General features: G+C 38.3%; 1 protein-coding gene across 1 annotated transcript; it reads right to left on the bottom strand.

Annotated features, from left to right (window-relative positions):
• Positions 1-15971: 15971 nt before the first annotated feature.
• On the bottom strand, positions 15972-23549 carry LOC131943173 (uncharacterized). The gene is made up of 5 exons (XM_059303186.1): positions 23333-23549; positions 21380-21664; positions 18685-19008; positions 16439-16636; positions 15972-16228 (listed from the first exon to the last, which is right to left on the bottom strand). Exons 1-5 carry the CDS (start codon positions 23547-23549, stop codon positions 16125-16127), a joined length of 1128 nt encoding a protein of 375 aa, XP_059159169.1. The 3' UTR covers positions 15972-16124.
• Between the last annotated feature and the right edge of the window lie 1624 nt (positions 23550-25173).

The following is a 25173-nucleotide window of genomic DNA, read 5'->3' as shown; positions in this document are numbered from 1 at the left end:
ATTTAATACCGCTAACTGGTGGAAACGTACTTACAACTTCTACAATTGCTCTAATTCATACGTGCATGAAGGCTAAATTACAGACATAATTTCGGAGACTTTACTTTCCTTTCAATTAACTGTTCAGTAAAGGTTAAAGTGTTGTCTATCGCATTGTTTCAACAACAAAAGTATTATAAAATCAAATAAAAATATAATTATAACTCCATTTATTGAAATCATGTTTTACATCTACACAATTAAAATTACTGTGCCTATTTAGAATTCCGTAAATCAATTTCTAGTATACGGCGATTCAATTATCCTAACGATTTTTAACACGTTTATAATATTTATCTACCATAAATATAATATGAAAATGTTTATAATTAATATATTTATCACTCTTTCGTTGGGAAAATAAGTATTCGATTTTTCGTACAAGAAACACGTAGTTTTCGTAATTGGGAAATTATTTTTGTTAGCTGATGTTTTTTAAAACACTTCATACATTTCTCAGCAATTTATGACTGGGAAATTGCCCTTGCCGATTACGTCACATTAATTGAAATTTGTGCACACGATGTTCACAACAATGTGGCTTAGTGTATTAGTATTAACGAGCGGACCCGCGGCGTAAAGCCGCTATTTAGTTGTTTTATTTTCTACTTTTCAGTAATTCATAATTTGTGAATTCGACAGTACCAATGCAGCCACTGAAAATATTTGCTTTCAAACACTATCAGATGGTTGTTAAGGACGATACCCCCCTCCTTTCCCCCAACCCCTATCCCACCCACCCACCCACCCCACCCCCACCCCCTTGAAAGCAAACTCCTCTTCGTTACCTTCCCTAAGTTTAAAATCGTTTCAAACTACATTATCTGCCCCTAATAGCCGTCACTATACCCCGCTCTACGATAGTAAACATTTAGCATGAACCACAGCTCACCAGACTTCCTAGAACAGGAAGAGAGGGGACTGCATGGCGCGCTTGCAGCTTGTTTTCTAACGTCTCCAAGAAGAGAATTAAATATATAGATTATTTTGGTATCCATTCAGGTTCTACTCATTGTCATAGTGCTTGTACTGCTAATTCTATTGTTTTGCTTTAGGAAATTGTAGTCATGTCAAATAACATACTATTATTTATATCAAGTAAGTTAAAAAAAAACAACGCATTGAGTTGTGGTTGATTTAACAGTTGAAGAAGACAGCTGACCGCACTACAATTTCGAACATAAATATTTCGATCGAGTGACAAGCTGACTAGTGCTCACAGTTCTTGAACGTTTTGTCACAAGACAATGAATAAAAAAATTACATTGATTCTCAAATTGTGTTAATTACTTCAAAACTAAAACAATAACGTCTTTAATCGGAAGCAATAGAGAATAATATTGAATTATGCTGAACGTTTCTTATATAATATTTGCATGTTTTTTATTAACATTTTTGCAGACATATTTGAAATACGTAATGTTATGATGTGAAACTTCATAAACTAAGAGACGCTTACGGGGTCGTCCATAAATGACGTCACACGCGTAGGTGGAGGGGGGGGGGGGTCCGTAATTTTGTGACGGTGTGTGATGAGGGTAAGGGGGGGGGGGGAAGTAGGGGGTATCGTCCTTAACGACCATCTGATAGTGTTTTAAAAGCAAATATTTTCACTGGCAGCATTGGTACTGTCGAATTCACAAATTATGAATTGCTGGAAAGTAGAAAATAAAAGAACTAAATAGCGGCGTATGATACGCTGCGGGTCGGCTCGTACTCTATAACACGATGTAAGAGCGTCATTGAAAAGAAACGCATTGAGCACTAATAATATAAGTATTATAAGTTCAAGGCAGAAAAAACTCCAGTTGAGCAGCAAGGAGATAAGAGTCACCCAGCAGCTGTGTGTGTTCTCTGTTGCCTTTATCATCAGCAACACGCCGAGAATTATCTCCCATCCCGTAATGCTACTTTATCCAGAGTTGTCGTTATTTGGAAAATCTGGGCGTTTATACGAGGCGTATAACGTCTTCGTATAGCCTACACATGTCAGAGTATATTTTGCTGCGGGACTATTCTTATCTACTTGAAATACAACTCAAAATTCCGAGAACTGTTTTGTAAATGTTGATCTTTGTTATTATATGAAATAGAATTCCAGTAATAACCATTTTTATATGTGTACACATTTCTTCAACTACTGTTAACTTCTGTTGTGCAGAAGCGATAAAATAATTATATACATAGTACAACTCAACTGGTGTTTAGCTCATTGATAACTATACAAATTATACAATCTCTTTTTAAAAAATTCAATGTATGATGGGTAAATTGCTTCGGTATACAATACGTGCATACAGAGAAGTTAATACTAGGACCGTATCAGGGTATCAGATGGATACATCATGAGTTGCCCTTATTTTGTGACCAGTCTCGACCTTAGATTTTTGTCTAAAGGAATACTAGCAGAGTCTCTTTCAGGAATCTCTTCGGGGGAACAGAGCCTACAGGGCTCTACTCCTATTGTAATTCGGAGTTTTTTGTTTCCTAGATGAGTTGAATCCCCAGGTATAGGGCTGGTAAGTAGGTCACTAACCAGTAATATGACTCATGCAGGTTTTATTGAGCCGTAGAACTGGTAGGTGACCTTCTTACCAGCCCTATTACGCCCCTTTTCCCATAGATTCGAACTCAGGAGTTTTGGGTTAGCAACCATAAGCTCTCACCCAATTACGCTTTAGATATGCTTAAAGTAATCAATGTTTCCCTGTTGACTGTCAGAGAAATGTTTTGTATGGGTTTCTTTTTGCGAAATAAAATAAACTAGGTGAAAAACAACAGATGATATGTCTTACACTGTTATCTTACATATTCAATAATTTGTCTGTTTTAGCAAGCAATCAGTTTATCTCACTCGTTCAATGCATGTAGTTAAATATTTGTAATAATTACAGTAAACTGTGTTATAAATGTTTCTTGTTACGGGTGGATTATCTGGGAATGTAGGAGGCGACGGGGAGGGGAGAGGGGGGGGGGGTGCAGGTAAGCTTACAATATTTCTGTAGTTTTACATCTGAGTTTATTTCGTCCCCTGCAGCAATGTAATTTTCTAAATCCTGGACAGCTTTAATGACACGTACAAGAAGTGCAGTTTTTGCATAAAATACTAGCTCAACAAAAGAAAATTGATTGACGATGGAAAAAGAATCGAACAATTTTTTTTTTTAAATCATGGTTTAAAAACCCGGATGCGAATTTGCAGACACGTATTTTGATCTGTCAAAATCAATTATTGTTAAGGTAAGTTTTATTGTAAGCTAATTTTAAACATTGTAAAAGTTTTAGAAGTGATTTATATACAATGAAGTAATACAAACTCAATGACCCAGGAATAGAAAGAAATTGTAAGTCAATTAATATTAATACGACAGAAGTACAAAGAAAATGGTTAAGTTGGCCATAGCATTTATGCAACAAAAATGGGACATGGAATGTTCATTGTTTACTGACGTATCGAGTGCTTCACGTGTCACGCTCACATCATCTCCTGCTGATGTCGTTCTGATGTCCTGCTGATGATGTGGTGTACAGAAAACCAGAGGCGTAGCGAGGGGGGGGGGGGGGCGGACGGCACCGGGTGACACCATTAAAGGGGGTGACACCAAGGCAAGAAATAGCAAAATATATAGAGAAAAATGATAATTCCACTTAATTAAGTGATTAATTCGAGTGCTAAATAGTATTTAAGAGGTGCGAATCGAAAGTTTGAGGTGGGGGGGGGGGGGTGGTGCAAATCGAAAATTAAAAGTTTCTCCCCGGGAAGGGGTTGGTGCAAATCGAAAATTAAAAGTTTCTCCCCGGGAAGGGTCGCTACGCCTCTGGGGGGGGGGGGTGAAACCATTAAGTGCCGTACCGGGTAACACCCGACCTCGCTACGCCACTGCACAAAACCATTCTATTTATAGCATCTAATGGGCTGGAACCAGACTTATAGGTTGCTTCTACTGTTTGCATGGCGTATCCTTTGCCTTTGTTCATGTTAAATCAATTGCTGTTGTGTTTAAAGTTCCATATTCAAAAAACTAATCGTATACATAGGACCGAGAATAGGAGTGGAATAACAAGAGAAAAATAGATGTAAAATTATTTGCGTATTTATTTATACGCGGTTTATTTAACGTGACATTGTGTCTCATATTAATTGACGTTTTTACGTCCAACCTGTGCACATTAAAAACATTCGATTAATTTTTCTTTTTTAATTAACAATGTGAAACTGTTGTATGTTAATAACTAATAACTATTACTAATATATTGTTGTAGTTTCGGTTTTATGTTGCAAAATTCCAATTTTATTATACACAACGTTCCGGTATGACCGCGCTTGCTTTTTGCCGTTACTGATCATATCAATTGTTAAAAAAACTAGAGGAACAAAACTAAAATAAAAACTAATCCATCACTGTTTAATCATAAATAATGCAATTAAAAGTAAATAAATAGTAACAAAAGAAGCGTATTCCTCTTTTCATATTCTAAAATGTAGTTAGCGATTTATCGGTAGAAATGTTCGAAACGTTGATATAAAATAGTTTCTAATTTTCGACCTTTGTTGTGTTCATAATTTTATAAAATTAGACTATACAGTCTTCAACTCAAAAATAAAATTATACTTAATGTTTAGAAACTGTTTCAAACTAAGAAAATATTTTTTGATGGAAATTTTGTTTTTCAGTCTAAAAAGCTACCTTAAATATACGTCGGCTTTAAAAAACAAATATGCGTTTTTCACATTTGTGTTGGATCATTCTTATAAAAGGTTTGTTAAACAATTATACCTTTCCGTAGTAATGGGTTTAAAAAAGCTAGTTTATCAAATATGTTTAAAAATCGTTCCATAAATATGAATATAATTGTGAAATGTTCATTGTACTCAACACGAGTTAAAAAGAATGTATAGTACTGTTAAAGACAAAAACGAAAAACAGTTAAACTAGCTTTGTGATCATAGACAAAGAGCTTACATTTACACTTACATGTACACTTACATGTACATTTAATGTAAACGTACCAGTAGATGAACACATACATGTCATTATCATCTATCCCCGTTCGTGCCCAGGACTCACAAGGTAGATGAAGTAGAGTTCATCTGATTCAGAGATTTCTGTCCAGTCGCATTTGCATTCCCTAACGCGAGTCAGAACTGGGTGAATTCAGGAAAGTTCTACAGACTTGAACCCTGATTCAAACTCGTGATACAGGGATATTCTTAAACAATTTCGTTTACCATGCATCGCCGTGCTGGTTTCATGCCATACGAGATCTATATGTTTCCATTCAAAAGACTGGCAACATACACATTGTTAGTAAGTATAAAGCTTCAACATTATTTTCCTTCCAGCTATTAGCGAACACTGTATGTCTACGACGATACGTTTTCAGCAACGAATGGACCCGTGGTTGACCATGTATCCTTTGGACCTGCACTACACAAATGCCAACGACGTGGAATGTGCCAGAATATGTGCTTTAACAACTAATTGTTCCAGTTTCCTTTACGACGACACAATAGGTGGCTGCAGCTTAGGTTCGTGAGTTGAAGTTTTTCTATAACAAAATAATTATTAGCTCTCTCTATGATAATGAGAACAGGATAATCAAAGACAAAAGACAAAAAAATATTCTATTCTTCGATTGTATAAATCTTTACTACCGCACAGCCAAAAAACTTATGGCGCATTGCAAAATCTCATTGAAACTAAAATTATATATATATGATATAATATATATATATATATATATATATATATATATATATATATACACACATATATATATATATATATATATATATATATATATATATATATATATATATATATATATATATATATATATATATGTATATATGTATATCGTCTAACAGATTATGGAGTCATTTACTTATTCATATATATATATATATATATATATATATATATATATATATATATATATATATATATATATATATATATATATATATATATTTGTGTGTGTGAATAAATAAATGACTCCATAATCTGTTAGAAGATTGATTAATTGCGCCATGGAAATAAATACCGAAGGCCTTAGCAGTAAGTTGTGAAGAGCCAGTAGTGGGCCATGAATCGTGTCGACTCTCCACACGGGTAATGTACATGTACACATGGCATCAGCTGTGTATACATTGTCATCATCTGTGATGCAGTAACTGCGAAAAGGAAACGAACCCTATTGGCTCCACTTTCCACACTCCTTCAGGCTCGTGAGCCTCATGAGCCAAGATGTTCGCACTTGGGAACTTTCCACCCAACTACACCGACCCTAAGATAAATCATTGGATAAACAACTATATTGACAGCTTGTGATACTAAACATACACTATTTTTGCCGCTAAAGGTAATATAACTACATCAAGCACGTCATTTCTTTCAAATATTTAAATTAACGACATAAAAAACATACAGGACAGTGGTTGTTTGTGGGAGATCCGAGCGTGACGTTACTCCAGCCAGCGGGGAAATTTTATTCCATCCAGCGACCCTGTGATCGAATCAATGGGTTCCAGGTCATGTCTAGCGGTGACGTCAGTGTCTGTGTTTACATCTCAACTGACCAAAAAAACTACACGGACGCTAGAGATACTTGTAGGGGTAAACAATATTTTCTCACTCTTGCCTTTCCATACGCTGGAATAAGTTGTGCTAACTGATATTAAGAGAAAAGATCTCAGCATAAAATAGTTTAATACAAATGATATCCAGGGTATACATTGTCTTACACAAAAGTTGCCACACCAAAATATGTACAGAGTTTAGCAAGAAAATGTGTGTTTTTAAATTGGTTTAATACACAATTTAGAGTTATCTAATTTACATTTTTTTTCAATTAGTTTTTTTTAAAAATAAAAAACAAGGGTTCTTTTTTATGTTAGTAAAAAAAAATAAGGTTATTATTCTTTTAAAGTGTTAGTGTTATATAAAGATTATATTTTTTTGTTTTTTTTTAATTGGGTAACTTACAAAATAAGTGTTTTTAGAAAATTATGGTTATTTAAAAAAATAGGATACTTTTAAAATAGGGTTTTTAAAAGTAATTAAAAGCAATTAAGATTGCATTTGCTTGACGACATAACTCATGCATCTTTCTAAGCAGAAATAGTTTGATGTAAACCTGTCCTCTCATCTCTTCAACAGTAGTCTACAATATGTTCCTTCTCTCTGGGTGATTGGAACTTTATGTTAAAGTGTATTAACTGTTCTCTCTTTTGTTTATCTAAGCGATAACATTGCAAACTATTTTAGTAAACTGTTTTTAAGTGCTGCTTTTAGTTACTTGAAGAGTCCTAAACATTTTCTTTTTAAATCTCTGAAAAGTATGTTCATGTATTCGTTTCTAACAATTTCAACATACCTTGGATTTTAGGTTTAAAATAAACACAATTTTTAAAATGTTTTACAATCCTGATTTTTTCCGACTTTCAGGTAAAAGATCGCGCCTGTACACGCCAAAAAATCATGATAAACTTAACATTTTCCTAAACATCGGTAGAACAAACAAAAGACGCTATTGGTTTGGGTTGAAGTGCATGGAAGAAAAGGGAATCTGGATATGGGATGACGATGGTTCAGTGTTAGAGCCATCATGGAAAGTTAAAATGTTTGAACCAGGTAGTTTCATATCTTATATCATATATATATATATATATATATATATATATATATATATATATATATATATATATATATATATGTATATATATATAGGCCTATATATATGTTACGGTCAAAGCCCGAAGTGCGGCCAAACCCCGGATTGGCCGGCCAATGCGCGGATTGGCCGGTTCTCTTGGCCAAAGCCCGAAGAACTTAGAACTATGATCGTATTTCGTACATTGGCCGGCCAATGCGCGCACTGGCCGGGACGTACTGGTCAAAGTCCGAAGTGCTTAAACTTGACAGCGTATTTTGTACATTGGCCGGCCAATGCGCGCATTGGCCGGGATGTCCTGGCCAATGTTCTATCTAGACTAAGTTGTGATCGCGTTTTCATTATTCTGGGTGCGGTTTCATTGTGAGTAACGTATTGTTTAGCTCTTGTTTGTATAGCATTCTATATGCAAGGCGACATGGATCAAAAGGGCCGTCAGACCATGAGACAGACATAGCAGATGGCTGTCAAAAGGAAAAAATGTAAATCCATGTTAGTTTCCATATATGGGCTACAACTGTATGTGACAGCCTCCTCCATGATGACGAGGTGAGACAATCATCAAAGAAAAAAATCAAAGACAGTCGGCGTCACCGACCACGTGCAAAAAGACGGAACGTTAAAAAGACTGCCGCGTTTCTTGTAAGTTGAACAATAGTGTCCAAGCGACTTGAGATGGCGTGGGCGTCAGAAACCATATTTCCCCAACAAAAGGGGAATACCAAATAAAGCAGACCCATCACCGTGCCTTGACTGGACTGCATGATAAATACCGACAGAATTACATTTCAGATGTCTTTGCACTGCGGATTACTTGACTGTTTAACACTACGTTTGCTTGATTGTGGAGTCATGTCTGCCAAAATCGGTAAGTTTTAGATCTTTGATTATTAAAATACAGACAGTGATGTTTTTTTTTACTATTGTAATCGTGCAAAAACAAATCGAGATTTTTGCAAATCTCCCTGAGTCGGAAAAACATAGTTTTGCAATATTGTCCGTATGTCTCTGTGTGTGTATGTGTGTGTGTGTGTGTGTGTGTGTGTGTGTGTGAACACGATAGCTTGAGTACCGTTACATCACGCAGATGAAATTTCATATATAAGTATAATATCAAATTTGTATATCTGCATCAACTTCAGATAGATAAATGAAATTTCACGTATAACTAAAATATCTTCTGTTAAATTTTGAGTAATTTCCGTTGACCGGAAGTAATAATTTACACATTTTATTTTGCGTTGACCTAGTGCACAATTCTTTTTCTACGCGATTCTATTATATTTTAAAAAGTTTAAGTAATTAAAAATGGATTAACAATAATGCCTATATCCCGAGTTGCCATACCCCGTAGTGTTATATAACATGTAATGCTCTTGCAAATATTAATAGATACATTATGGTTTAGGAAATTATAACAAACATTGCAATAAAGACTATAATTTATTGAAATTGTAATCTTTTAAATCTCTTATTGTTGAATGTGTGTCTAGGTACATACTAAGTATTTATTTAATTGATTATATTGTTGTATCCGAATATCCCGTGCAGCAGGATTCCATTTCAATTAGCCGTATTATTGTTCTATAGGTCATCCCATGGCTTCTTCTGATGAGACAACCACGCTGGTTGAAGGTGGCGCTCATGCAAATATCGAACCAACGTTTGACATGAAAATTATGTTTTTAGACCATTTGACTACAGTACTGCATGGAAAACCAAACAATAGCTTTATTCTAAGCAAAGACAAATACATTGCTATTATAGAGGACGTCAAACAGGCTAAAGTAAAGCAGACAAAAAAGACTGTTGACTATCGTCGACTAAACAAATATGATGTTATTGAAATTGACGGTAAAGAAAAACTTATTGTACCACTAACAGAAGACAATGGTGCTATTTTGTACTACGTGCACTCAGAAGAGTTGTTCGACTTGATCAATGAAACTCACTTGAAAATCGGACATGGAGGTCGCACAAGGATGGAAAAAGAGCTCAAGAGAAAGTACAAAAATATCACCAAAGAAATCATTACTATGTATCTTCGGTTGTGCAAGCCTTGTCAGACAAAATTGTCTAATCCCAAGAAAGGTCTTGTTTCCAAACCTTTGATATTTAAAGAATTTAACTCAAGATGCCAAGTAGATCTTATTGATATGCAAAGTAACCCAGACGGCAAATACAAGTTTATACTCAGTTACCAGGATCATTTAACCAAGTTCATATTGTTGCGAGCTTTGGAAACCAAAAGAGCAGAAGAAGTTGTTTACCAGCTGCTGGATATCTTCAAGACTATTGGTGCTCCAAGTGTGCTTCAATAAGATAATGGAAGAGAATTTGTGAATCAAGTTATTTCTGAACTAAAGAACATGTGGCCTGAACGTAAACTAGTTCACGGAAAACCAAGGCGTAGCCAAAGCCAAAGTTCAGTCGAACGTGCCAACCAAGATGTTCAAAACATGATGATGACATGTATGCAAACAAATGAATCAGCTCATTGGGCTGAGAGTCTCAAATTCATTCAATTTATGAAAAATCGTTCTTTTCATCAAGGAATCCAACAATCACCATACGAAGCCTTGTTTAGATGCAAAGCAAAAGTGGGGCTTAGCACTTCAAATCTACCAAGAGAGGCTCTCAATAAAATAGTTACTGAGGAAGATCTTGAGAACATTGAACAAGAAATGGAGGTTGCCATAAATGCAACGACATCCTCAGCTAACACATCTGCTGCCGTGGCGGAACGTCCAGACCAGTTGCGTGACAATAATGTGGCCAACAGATTCTGTATAGTTTGTGAAAAACATTGTAGTGCAGCTCATTCTTGTGGATCCTGTGGCGAAGATGTCCATGCTATATGTGGAGTACCCAATGAAACAGACGAAGGGTACGAAGGGAACATTACCTGCAGATTGTGTAACAACAAACAAGACATCATGGAACACAGGTCGGCAGCTCATACTGGCTTGCAAACTCAAGGTGCTAAGATGCTTAAAACATCAAATACAAAATTTAAAGATGGTGAAGTGGGTGACAATGTACGCATCCATGTTCCAGATATTGACAGAGGTCGCGGTGATCCCCGAAGCGTGATTGCAGTTGTCATGAGCGTCGAAGGCGGTTTCTACAAATTAGGAACGGAACATGGTGTTCTAAAACAACTGTCTACTAGAAGTGAGTTTTCAATTCTTCATAAAAAAACTGCTCTTATTGTCGTCAGTTTGCACTGAGGAAAAATCACTACGAACCATCGCATCTTCACAATCATTGACTGGGGGCCAAGGCTACACTCGCTGCAATTGTACAACCAAGTGCACAACAAATCGCTGCAACTGTAAAAATAACAAGCTGCTATGTAATTCTAAATGCCATAAAAGTTCAACTTGTTGTAACAAATGATAATAATGATTGATTGAGACTATAGTACAATAAAAATTTGAATGTTTCTGTCATTTACTTTAATTAATAATCAATAGAGACTTAATTTCATGATCCTTACGGCATTAAAAAACCCAAAATCTGCTCATGATTTTCTAATTCGGACTTTGGCCGGTCGTCCCTAGCCAGATGATCTTCTAATTAAGACTTTGGCCGGTCCACCATGGCCAGTCCGCGGATCGGCCGGCTTAAGGCCGAAATCAAGAGCTATTTCAGACTTTGGCCGGTGCACCATGGCCAGTCTGCGGATTGGCCGACCAAAGGCCGAAATCAAGCAAAGTTTCGGACTTTGACCGACCTATGGGAGGCGATATTGGCCAATGCGCGGTTTGGCGGGCCAATCCTAGCATTGGCCGACTTCGGGCTTTGACCGTAACATATATATATATATATATATATATATATATATATATATATATATATGTTACGGTCAAAGCCCGAAGTGCGGCCAAAGCGCGGATTGGCCGGCCAATCCGCGCATTGGCCGGCTCTCTTGGCCAAAGCTGGAAGAACTTAGCACTAAGATCGTATTTCGTACATTGGCCGGCCAATGCGCGCACTGGCCGGGATGTCCTGGCCAATGTTCTATCTAGACTAAGTTGTGATCGCATTTTCATTATTCTGGGTGCATTTTCATTGAGAGTAACGTATTGTTTAGCTCTTGTTTGTATAACATTCTATATGCAAGGCGACATGGATCAAAAGGGCCGTCAGACCATGAGACAGACATAGCAGATGGCTGTCAAAGTAAAAAAAAATGTAAATCCATGTTAGTTTCCATATATGGGCTCTCGATAAAATAGTTACTGAGGAAGATCTTGAGAACATTGAACAAGAAATGGAGGTTGCCATAAATGCAACGACATCCTCAGCTAAAACATCTGCTGCCGTGGCGGAAAGCCCAGACCAGTTGCGTGACAATAATGTGGCCAACAGATTCTGTATAGTTTGTGAAAAACATTGTAGTGCAGCCCATTCTTGTGGATCCTGTGGCAACGATGTCCATGCTATTCGTGGAATACCCAATGAAGCAGACGAAGGGTACGGAGGGAACATTAACTGCAGATTGTGTCACAACAAACAAGACATCATGGAACATAGATCAGCAGCTCATACTGGCTTGCAAACTCAAGGTGCTAAGAAGCTTAAAACATCAAATACAAAATTTAAAGATGGTGAGGTGGGTGACAATGTACGCATCCGTTTTCCAGATGTTGACAGAGGTCACGGTGATCCCCGAAGCGTGATTGCAGTTGTCATGAGCGTCGAGGGCGGTTTCTACAAATTAGGAACGGAACATGGTGTTCTAAAACAACTGTATGCTAGAAGTGAGTTTTCAATTCTTCACGAAAAACTGCTCCTATTGTCGTCAGTTGGCACTGAGGAAAATTCACTACGAACCATCGCATCTCCACAATCATTGACTGGGGGGGGGGGGGGGGCAAGGCTACACTCGCTGCAATTGCACAACTAAGTGCACAACAAATCGCTGCAAGTGTAAAAATAACAAGCAGCTATATAGTACTATAAAAAATTTGAATGTTTCTGTCATTTACTTTAATTAATAATCAATAAAGACTTAATTTCATAAAAAAAAAAAAAATCTGCTCATGATCTTCTAATTCGGACTTTGGCCGGTCCACCATGGCCAGGCTGCGGATTGGCCGGCCAAAGGCCGAAATCAAGCAAAGTTTCGGACTTTGACCGACCTATGGTAGGCGATATTGGCCAATGCGCGGATTGGCCGGCCAATCCTAGCATTGGCCGACTTCGGGCTTTGACCGTAACATATATATATATATATATATAATCACCAACCTCTGATTACAGGTCAGCCAGACATGGGCCTAGATGGTTGTGGAGATTACACTCCGTCATTCCGACTACTAGACGATACCCTGTGCTCCCGAGTTATATACTACGTTTGTGAAATAATATAAACAATGGTATCTTTAAAATACAAATACTACTTGTTTTGAAAAGAACTTAAAGTATTTGTAACATATTTTAACAACATAAAACATTTTAAAAGGATATATTGTCTATAATAAGAATATCTTTAAAATAGGGAATAAGTAAGTATTTTTGTTTACAAAGTTATTTAAGTTAATTGACAATGGTGGGAAATGTTTAAGGAAACATTTCTGATAATTAATAATTGTGTGTGTGATGAAAATGCTCAAGCCCAGTTTTAGTAACATCTCTGGGAAAGACTCCCACTACACTTTCAATTTTTATTTGTTCGTATTCGAGCTTTTTTTGTATGATACGTTATCTGTGATAAATTATGTGTTTAAAATAAATGTCTTAATTAAAGTTAGTATGTTGATTTCGGTAGAAAAGTGTTCTTTTTTGTTTAAGTAATATATCAACAAAAAAATTATATAAAAACAGTACTAACAGTACACTTTTAAATGCACTGACAATACAATAATAAAACTAATCTGCTTTCTTTCAAAAAGCATTGGACGCTGAAAGCTTTTTTGAAAGAAAGCATATTAGTTTTATTATTTCTCTTAGCAAAAATCAAAGGGACAATAAGTGTCCGATGAAGATAGGTATATGTTGGTTTAGAACCCGCACATTCCAGCATTACAGTCCACTCACATGTCCACTCGACTACTATTTTTCAAACTCATTCTATGTTTGACAAACATTAAATATATCAAAAATAGTCAGGACCGTGAATAGCCCTATTACGGCTATTTACAATAGACTAGGAATAAACACCTCGGCACAGAATCCGTTTGAGGTCTATATATAAGATAATAGGATAACCGTTGGTTTTAGAAGTCTTAAACTTTGGAAATAACTAAATAGTGTTATTATCGAATTAATAAATACATGTAATTGATTTATTTCTAAAACATCCGCTTCTTCATCATTAAGATAAACACATTCTCCATTAGCTTATTCGGCAACATAATCTAAACCTTCTCACTCTATTGTAGGCCAACAATTTGATATTGATTATTTTCTGCACAAAATGTAATGGGAAAAATACAATCCATACAAAGCAGACATATAATGTACAAAAGTGGTTAGAACAGGAATAAAAACGTCAGCATGTAAGTGGACAGATCAAAATACATGATTTTAAAATTGACTTCAATGATGTTTATAAGATAAAGATACACATGTTATTAGGTGCGTTTCCTATTTATATATGTCATGCTAAAAATGAAGTTATAACTGGGACAATAGCTTGACTGAATGCTGTATTGATTGATATTCACATTTATTGTTAGTTGTTCGGTACTTAACATTTTTAAAATGCGCCAAATGTCGATTATAACTTTGACTATATATATATATAGAGAGAGAGAGAGAGAGTGAGAGAGAGAGAGAGAGAGAGATAGAGAGACAGAGAAAGACAGAGATAGTAATCAAGTAATTTAATTAATACTTAACAATTTCGGAAAATATTTTTTTGATAAGCGCAATGTTCGTAAGAAAAATGGTCGGGCAAAAGTTTTCATTGTTGCAACAAAATGTAATCCTTCTATCATTCTTCACATCGGGACGATAATGTTGTCATGAAGCGGAAAATCAATTTATAGCTAAGCCTTACTTTCAAAAATTTCGTTTTTTAAATTTTCAAGATTGAATTTCAAATTTTCAAAATTTTATTTTAAAATTACTTTTTACCCAGAATCGTCAATGAACATATTTTCGTATAACAATGTATTCAAATTCTGTGAAATAATTTTTTTGGCTTTAATGGAACAAAAGTGTATTTAATTTCTTATAACACAATATATTTTATAACTAGATTATGATGTTCATGTCGACTAAACAATGGTAATATAATCATAACACATGGCATATCTTCCATGTAAGCGAAAGAGACATTAAAATAATGGATCAAATAGAATAACTGTTTTTATACACCCACTAAAACGTTCTACTTCAGGTTTTATACGTTGATTTGAATGACTTCCTACTCCAGCATTTGATACTACTCTTTCTTTATAAAGAAAGTAAATAACATGAAGTATAGTCAATTGATAAGCAACTTTTCTAATATATATATATATATATATATATATATATATATATATATATATATATATATATATATATATATATATATATATATATATCACTGTTTCTTAGTAATGATAAAAATTATGCTTCATATATTTTTATAACTAGATTATGATGTTCATGTCGACTAAACAATGGTAATATAATCATAACACATGGCATATCTTCCATGTAAGCGAAAGAGACATTAAAATAATGGATCAAATAGAATAACTGTTTTTATACACCCACTAAAACGTTCTACTTCAGGTTTTATACGTTGATTTGAATGACTTCCTACTCCAGCATTTGATACTACTCTTTCTTTATAAAGAAAGTAAATAACATGAAGTATAGTCAATTGATAAGCAACTTTTCTAATATATATATATATATATATATATATATATATATATCACTGTTTCTTAGTAATGATAAAAATTATGCTTCATATATTTTCAAAAAGATAAATTGAATAAAACTACATTACGAAATTCAAGCGCAACAAAGTAGGTATATAAACTGAAGTGATTGTGGCATACGTTGGTGGGGATAGAGCCCTTATACCCACACTCACCCTCAACCATCGACGTCAAAGTGTCATAGGTCTCACGGTAATTAAAATCTAATGAGGACGCCTACGTAAAATGAGTTTTACAGTGACAATATTACAGTACAAACCAAATACAAATAACTAGTACTAACTAACTATGTTAACTTCTTTCTTCAGACATTTGATTTTATAGTGAGAATTGAATTATAAATGTTCTGCAATAAATCGCAATATTAGCGACTAAGATTTGAGTTAAAGTGTATATAATCAATATCTAAGAACAACAAAGCATATTTATTCGATAAATTATGAATTTTAAAATGCTCTTGAAGGGAAAAAGAAAATCCATTAGATAATCGCCTATTGTTGAGTCGGTTTATAAAATTCTTATTCGTTAAACGTTGGACAATCTTGGGCTTATGTACAGGCTCTCCCCACTGCTGTTATCTATAGAGACGTATCCATTATTGGCATCCACATCTTCATAGACATGATATCCTTTGCGAAGAAAAAAAATTGTAATAATTTTAGGGCAGTATTTAGACCAAAAACTAACCAAACAAAAAACAATTCCCTTCCATCTTTCTTCATTCCGATTGGATATAGTAGAAAGACAAGGACGGTAGAACAATGTTCAAAAATCTGATAACAGTGTTGGTTTTAAATTACATTTACACAATCGTAAAATGATTACAAAAGATGATTTACCTCCATTGCTAACACCATCTGCGATAATAGGGCTGCTGATATAGTTAATTTGAGTTCTAGAAGGTTCTGGGTTTTCGGAATTATTTCTTCTTCTTCGTTTATAAAACCAAAGGACGAAAAGAGAAAGAATAATGATAGCCAATGCTGTCAGAGTCAAGCCGATTGCTAGTCCTACAACTCTGCCATTGTCCTCTTCCACTGAACAGGTAGAAAGGAAGGAATAATTATATATATATATATATATATATATATATATATATATATATATATATATATATATATATATATATATGTATATATACTATGTTATGAAATGATCTATCTATAGCAGTTTTAAACTAGGCCTTGTGTGAGAGGAGACGTCGTGGTCGGTTAGGATTGCGAACAGTTGGTAACTATAACAGTGAAATGTTGGTGGATTGTATCTTGGGAGTGTGTTTTGTTGAGAGGGGCGAGATTGCATCTGGGAGACAGTGGCTGTGCGCATACGCGAAAGGAAGAAGTGAGAGAGGAGGCAAGAAGATGGCGTAGCTTGGCTGAACATGCGGCCTGTGTGAAAACGAAATAAATATGAAAAACTGTAAAAGAAGGCTTGTCTTTTGATTTCGTATGTGTAATATAAAAGGTAGGAGAAAGGCCTGTGACAGTAACCTAAAATGCTTGATTCCCCAAACAGACGAACCTCGTTAGCTGGGTAAAGCAACCCATCTAGCAGAGACAGAACCGATATTAATAAGGGGTGGAGCCCCGTAAACGATGTCTGCTGGGGTTGTGGAGTTTTATTCTCATGGGGTGGGGGAGTTGGCGGTCCCATGGGGTGGGGGAGTTGGCGGTCCCATTGGGTGGGGTTGTTGTCGGTCACATAGGGTGGGGAAGTTGGCGGTCCCATGGGGTGGGGGAGTTGGCGGTCTTATAGGTTGTGGAGTTTTGTTCTCATGGGGTGGGGGAGTTGGCGGTCCCATGGGGTGGGGGAGTTGGCGGTCTTATAGGTTGTGGAGTTTTGTTCTCATGGGGTGGGGGAGTTGGCGGTCCCATGGGGTGGGGGAGTTGGCGGTCTTATAGGTTAAGGAGTTTTGTTCTCATGGGGTGGGGGAGTTGGCGGTCCCATTGGGTGGGGGAGTTGGCGGTCTTATAGGTTGTGGAGTTTTGTTCTCATGAGGCGGGGGAGTTGGCGGTCCCATGGGGTGGGGGAGTTGGCGGTCTTATAGGTTGTGGAGTTTTGTTCTCACGGGGTGGGGGAGTTGGCGGTCCCATGGGGTGGGGGAGTTGGCGGTCTTATAGGTTGTGGAGTTTTGTTCTCATGGGGTGGGGGAGTTGGCGGTCCTATGGGGTGGGGGAGTTGGCGGTCTTATAGGTTGTGGAGTTTTGTTCTCATGGGGTGAGGGAGTTGGCGGTCCCATGGGGTGGGGGAGTTGGCGGTCTTATAGGTTGTGGAGTTTTGTTCTCATGGGGTGGGGGAGTTGGCGGTCCCATGGGGTGGGGGAGTTGGCGGTCTTATAGGTTGTGGAGTTTTGTTCTCATGGGGTGGGGGAGTTGGCGGTCTCATGGGGTGGGGGAGTTGGCGGTCTCATGGGGTGAGGGAGTTGGCGGTCCCATGGGGTGGGGGAGTTGGCGGTCCCATGGGGTGGGGGAGTTGGCGGTCTCATGGGGCGGGGGAGTTGGCGGTCTCATGGGGTGAGGGAGTTGGCGGTCCCATGTGGTGGGGGAGTTGGCGGTCTTATAGGTTGTGGAGTTTTGTTCTCATGGGGTGGGGGAGTTGGCGGTCCCATGGGGTGGGGGAGTTGGCGGTCTCATGGGGTGAGGGAGTTGGCGGTCCCATGGGGTGGGGGAGTTGGCGGTCTCATGGGGTGGGGGAGTTGGCGGTCTCATGGGGTGAGGGAGTTGGCGGTCCCATGGGGTGGGGGAGTTGGCGGTCCCATGGGGTGGGGGAGTTGGCGGTCACATGGGGTGGGTTTGTTGGCGGTCCCATGGGGTGGGAGAATTTGCGGTCCCATGGGGTGGGGGAGTTGGCGGTCACATGGGGGGGGGGGAGCTCAGATTCATGGTGTCCTTAAGGATTTAATTCCTTTGAGTGCATTAATTGTTTCCAGCGGAAAAAACAAACCATGTAATTTGTGCATTGAACGACGACACTACCTTATATACTTGCTTATATTTTTATTCTACTTGTCACGCTACTGATAACATACCATGTCTTCAATTTCAAGTTAATGCATTATATTATGATTGCAAAAAAATATACTTACTGCTACTTTTTTTAGTCAAAGAGAAAAAAAACTTCAATGAATTCTCCACCCCGTTGTCCACGGTCAGAGTGTACTGACGGAAGTCTCCATCCTGCATGTCGTACATGGCTAAGTTGGCACCGCCGTAGAACGGAGTTTCCTCCTGGTACATGACTGAGTAGCGCTGACGGTTGATTTCAAACTGCGACCCGCCCAAGGTGAAGGTCAAAGTGAACACATCCGGTTTGGGACTGCAGAAGAGGTGGACAGTCAGTAAGGCGTTCCCTCCAACACTGACTGTTAGGTTGACAGAACTTGGTTGGTTTGGCTGAAGCTTACACGGACCTGATGTGGACAAGAAAATCGACTGGTGTGTACACACGTGTGATTTTAGTTTTTTAAAACAAAAATATATAATACAACTAGGTCTATTCAGATTAGACGTCGGCCATACATTAAGTAACTTAAACAAATTTTCTAACGAATTGTATCAATGTTACATTATTTTTCAATATTTTATAAAAATATATTCTATGTATATAAATCAAAGTTGTCGGGTGCCGATAGGGCTCATGTTGGAACAACAGAACACGGGGGACGGTGCCGGTTGGCCGCAAAGTCCACAATGAGGGGTCAAAACTGACCTCGGCTGACCGGCACCTTTATGGGCTATATTACTTTTGCCCAACGAACCCCCTTGATATTTTGTTAGGTGGTAGGAAAACGCCTAGGGGTGTCAGAAAAAACTCGCAATATCCGGGAAAAATCTAGAAAAGGGTCAAAACTGACCAGTCGTATTTCCCTATATAATCTTTGTATTTTATGTGAAAAACAGAGGGTAATTTCAACGAAGATTTCACGGTACTTACCCTTTGTACATCAGGCTAATTTTTTGCATGCACCTAGATAAATGGTTAGGCCGTATGGAAAAAAAAACTGTCGGTTTGACTCAAAGCCCTCGACGAGGGCTAAAATGTGACCGCGAGTAAAATTCTCTTTATATGAGCTAAATTACAAAAAAACAATTTTGTCGAACGACCCCCTTGATATTTTGTGAGGTGATAGAAGAACACCTAGGGGTGTCGGTGTCGGAAAAAACGCGCCTCATCTTGGAAAACTTCCTAAAGTGGTCAAAACGGACTGGTTGTAATTCCCTAATTAACCTTTGTATTTTATGTGAAAAACAGAGGGTAATTTCAACAACGATTTCATGGTACTCACCCTTTGTACATCAGGCTAATTTTTTGCATGCACCTAGATAAGTGGTTAGGCCGTATGGAAAAAAAAAACTGTCGGTTTGACTCAAAGCCCTCGAGAGATGACCACGAGTGAAATTCTCGTAATTTGATCTATATATATATATATATAAAACTTTTTACGAACGATCCCCCATCCCTTGATATTTTCTTATATATACCAGGGGTTCCCAACCATTTTTTACTCTAGAGCACATTCTAAAATATCGGTAGGGTGGCGGGCACCACCTATTTTAAATCGACAAACTCCTTCCATAACTTGTCATTTTCCCATAATGTATGTTCTTATTTTCTTATTGTCATAATGTATTAATAAATAATAAACAAAAATGTTTCAAATAATAAAATTATTTGGCATTTTTTTTAAAAGTGCATACACAGAGAGAAATGTATTTACAAAACGTAAAGAAAGTAAACAAAACACATAAATACAAAGAAAAGATTTAATTAAAAAATATAATAAAGTCCATGTGATCTTTGGCATTGCATTTCATTGGTCAGAGCTTCATAATTAGGAGCGTATGAAGATTATCCTGTTAGCAGACAATCATAAAGATCTGTGAGTTGAGATCTATATCTTGATTTTATTAAGTTCATGTTTGTAAACAATGATTCGAATAAATATGTCGAACCGAAAAAATGATTCAAATGGCACTAGCCGTTCCAGGCTAGCGTAAATAGTGCAGTCTGGCTCGCCGCTAGACAAGTTGGGACAAGTATCGAACATATTTAATAAACCTAGGCAGTCAAAAAAAATTAAAACTGTAACAAATCATATTTTAAAATAAAGTTTATGAAAAAAATTCTGTATCTGTCGAATAGTGAGAGGTGGGCACATACGAATCGTTCAATGGGCGCTATGGTGCCCGCGGGCACAGGGTTGGGAACCCCTGATATAGACAATGGTTTGCGAAAAAGTAAACAAAGGCTACGTCATTTGGTCTATGTACAGGGGAGATTACTATCTAAAGTAATACTTTTAAAATAACTTTTATACTTTTTTTAAAGAAAAGAAAAAAATCACGAAGTATAGCATTCTTTTAAATAACTATTTCGTTTTTACTAACGTTATGTATTGCACTTTAATTGTAAAAATTAATTACAAAAGTTAATTCAATAAAATATTAAATTTATATTATTAAAGAAGCCTTAAGTTTTCTGAAAACCTAAGCGAAGCTAGGCTGAATGTCTTCATTAATTTCAACATTTTTGATTAGTTTTGAAATGGTCATTTCTTAAACATAAATTTATATATATAAAAAAACAACAAAAAAAACAAATTTATATGCATTATGATGAAAACTGTAATACTAAAGCGAACACACACAACTGACGCTGTAAATTACATGTATGAGGCAAAAAAAAGTGAAAAAAAAGAGAAAAAAACGACACTATTTTACTCACAGCTAGAACCAACAACGACACTACTCACAGCTAGAACCAACAACGACACTACTCACAGCTAGAACCAACAACGACACTGCTGGCTTGTCTGACCCCGTCCCCGTTTTGCACCTGACAGATGTACTCATCTACATCATCGCACGTGAAGCTTGGTATCACGTGATGGATGCTGGTGGTACTCTCCTCTGTCGCCACCACGGACACACCACGTGTTCGTGTTATGGACACCTGGGGTGGGGGACTACCGGATGCTGTACAGGTAAACTCTGTGACGTCACCCAGGTGAGTAGATACTCGACCACTTTGTCCGTTCACAGTGAAAGACAGAACTTCACTTTTACCTGAGGAAATAACAAGAAAACTAAAGCTGGTGGTTTAACCATCGTATTCTTAGCACTACATTAACGTGAGGGTAAATTAATTCTAGGAAGACAAAAACATGTCCGAGGTTAAACCTAGAGAAAGTCTTGCAAAAAAATGTGCGTTCACTTCCTTCGATACCTAACTGCGATTCGTAAAAGGAACTAAAACTCTACGTAGTCATATTAAATGCCTCTCATTTTTTGTCTCGACTAACAAATTTTGCGAACATGTGCCGTGAACACCAACACTCCCAGAACCTCCCCCCCCCAGAACCTCCCCCCCAGAACCTCCCCCCCCCCCCCAGAACCCACCCAGCACCCACCCAGAACCTACCCAGCACCCACCCAGCACCCCCCAGAACCCACCCAGCACCCACCCAGCACCTACCCAGCACTCACCCAGCACCCACCCAGAACCTACCCAGCACCCACCCAGCACCCCCCAGAACCCACCCAGCACCCACCCAGAACCTACCCAGCACCTACCCAGCACCCACCCAGCACCCACCCAGAACCTACCCAGCACCCACCAAAACCTACCCAGCACCCACCCAGAACCTACCCAGCACCCACCCAGAACCTACCCAGCACCCACCCAGCACCCACCCAGCACCCACCCAGCACCCACCCAGAACCTACCCAGCACCCACCCAGAACCCACCCAGCACCCACCCAGCACCCACCCAGAACCTACCCAGCACCCACCCAGCACCCACCCAGAACCTACTCAGCACCCACCCAGTACCCACCCAGCACCCACCCAGAACCTACTCAGCACCCACCCAGCACCCACCCAGCACCCACCCAGCACCCACCCAGAACCTACCCAGCACCCACCCAGCACCCACCCAGAATCTACCCAGTACCCACCCAGCACCCACCCAGAACCTACCCAGTACCCACCCAGCACCCACCCAGAACCTACCCAGCACCCACCCAGCACCCACCCAGCACCCACCCAAAACCTACCCAGTACCCACCCAGCACCCACCCAAAACCTACCCAGTACCCACCCAGCACCCACCCAGAACCTACCCAGCACCCACCCAGCACACACCCAGCACCCACCCAGAACCTACCCAGCACCTACCCAGCACCTACCCAGCACCCACCCAGCACCTACCCAGCACTCACCCAGCACCCACCCAGAACCTACCCAGCACCTACCCAGCACCTACCCAGCACCTATCCAGCACCTACCCACAAACATCCAGACCTTGTGACGTAAGTAGAATTTTAATTACTTTCTCTTTTCGCAATATAAAAATTGCTTTCTTTGTACTCTAGTCTAAAAGAGTTACTTGCCTTGAAACTTGAGACGTAAAATGTTGAGCGAATTTTCGCGACCCAATGCAGAAACGCCACTGCAAATGTAGACGGCATCTGGGGGTAAATATTTTATTATTACAAAGTTTGTTTTCTTTGATTAACTTACCATGCCACAGTTATGGTGGCCTAAAAGAGAATAATGACTCATCCACCGATGATCGATTCAATTTCTTTTTTTTTATGCCTGTGTCATTATTGATTATATCAATAAACGCTAGACCTATCAACATTTTTACCAGAGAAAAAAAGAAAAATTAAAAATAAGAGACAATGGATAAACGTCTATAAGCGATTCAACATGCCTAAGCGATTACTCACTGCTCAGGCTGTAGGTTATATTTAGCTTCGACCAACTGCCGTCCTCTGCACTCACACCCATGACCTGTCCATCAGAGGTCACCCACTGCACCTGACCAGGTGGGTTCCCCAGGCTGGTTCTCCTGCAGGTGCAGACATACATCTGCCCCACCCTGAGGTAATCGCTCTCACCTGGGCAGTCTGTCTGCAGGGCAGATGTGGGCAGAGCTGAGGGCATTATTGTAAGGTTAACATACACAAACATAGAGATATATCGGTGACATTTCAGATTAGTTTAGACCCTGTTTGTTTTCCCATAATACCTATTTTTTTTTATTACTACACTCTCAAAATTAAAACAACGATACAGATCTTGATTTGTTTAGAATACATTAAAAACAATTTAAAAGAATCTAAAAATTCGATCTAACTGCTAATAATTTCATATTTTGGTTTATTATAATTTACTCGATTAAAAAAAAACAATGCGGACTAGCTAGGAAAACCTAATATATCGATGACAATATCCGATAGTTTACCAAATAGACAGGCCAAGCTCTGAATTCACATCAAAAACCGGTAACTCCTTTAAGCTAAACATAAATCACATTACATCATAGATGCAATGGATCAATGCATCACACTATGATAACTTACAGAGGTTTACAGTAACTGCGGACGAATTGACCCCGTACTGGGTTCCCATGGTAACGTTAGGAGAGAGAGTAGCGAAGAATGTCTGTAACCCAGCCTTTAGCCTGACCAATGGGATGCTCATCATACAGGTAGACTTGTAGTAGGGCGTCTTCACACTTGTCGTGTATTGTATGTTTGTATACGTGATATTTTCTCTGGCTAATGCCTAGGTGGATTATATATATATATATATATATATATATATATATATATATATATATATATATATATATAATTAGGTTAGTATCAGTTGTGATTGTAACAAAGCATTCCTTTTTTTTTCTTTTTATTATAATTACGGAAGCACACCATTAGTGATTTATTTATTTTTACTTTGCTGAACATGGCTAATTATCCAGTTAGTTCCCTTGCTATGTCTATTAACAGTGCAGAGTTGCATTGGTTTACGTCAGGGGTCTCCAAACTTTTCAGCCAGATGGCCGCATTGACTATCAAATATCAGTTCGGGGGCCAGACTTTCTTTAAGGCATCTCTTCAGGGTCGTGTGGCGCCCTTCCCCCCCCCCCTCCCCCCGAAGAACGTCTACCGCCCCCCCCCCCAACGAAATATAATTTGTATAGAAATATTTACAAATTTCAAGTGTCCACCCCCCCCCCCCCCCTCCCACTCGAGGTCCACGTTGCTCTCAAATTGTTCTTCACGTAATTCATTCTTGAAAATGTTTGTTCACACAGCATGTTGTTCGAAAATTTGAAAGGTACTTTGATGCAAAAGTTTTAATGTTAGGAAAGTCTTCCTCGTGCAAAAACGTGTGAAAACCCATCCGCCCTTCTTTTAGCTTGTCTCTAATGAGGTAATTTTCTTGCAATTCAATGACCTCCAGCTGCAATTCATCTTTTCAACTGGCCACATTTGCTTCAAATGGGCTTTGAAACAGTCTCACTTCTTCTGCCTTTGAATCCAAGTCAGAAAACTGCTACTTAAACTGCAGCTGGAGGTCTTTAATGATCTCGTATCTAAATGACGTGGGGAACTCAGCTGTTGCTTCAGCCGTAAAGACCTCGCACTGCTGAGAGTGCGTCAAGTTGTTAGCCTGTACTAGTTCCAAAAACATGACAAGTTTGTATCTAAAGGCCTTTAGGTGGGTGCATCAGAAACTAGATTTCACTCTCTTGCCTTTTTAGGCTCCGAAAAATTAAAAGACT

The sequence above is a fragment of the Physella acuta genome, unplaced genomic scaffold (assembly GCF_028476545.2).
Source record: "Physella acuta isolate Inbredline_101_S28 unplaced genomic scaffold, ASM2847654v3 ptg000445l, whole genome shotgun sequence".
Classification (NCBI taxonomy): domain Eukaryota; kingdom Metazoa; phylum Mollusca; class Gastropoda; family Physidae; genus Physella; species Physella acuta.
Note: the sequence above shows the minus strand (reverse complement) of the source record. Positions and strands in the feature narration are given on the sequence as shown.

Bases quoted from the DNA above. Each gene is read 5' to 3' on its own strand.
- LOC131943173 (XM_059303186.1), bottom strand. From the start codon at position 23,549: ATGCCCTCAGCTCTGCCCACATCTGCCCTGCAGACAGACTGCCCAGGT. The intron at 21,665-23,332 runs GTGAGTAATCGC...TTATTTCCTCAG, and splicing joins TATAACCTACAGCCTGAGCA to GTAAAAGTGAAGTTCTGTCT. The intron at 16,637-18,684 runs GTAAGTATATTT...CTACCTGTTCAG, and splicing joins TTTGACTAAAAAAAGTAGCA to TGGAAGAGGACAATGGCAGA.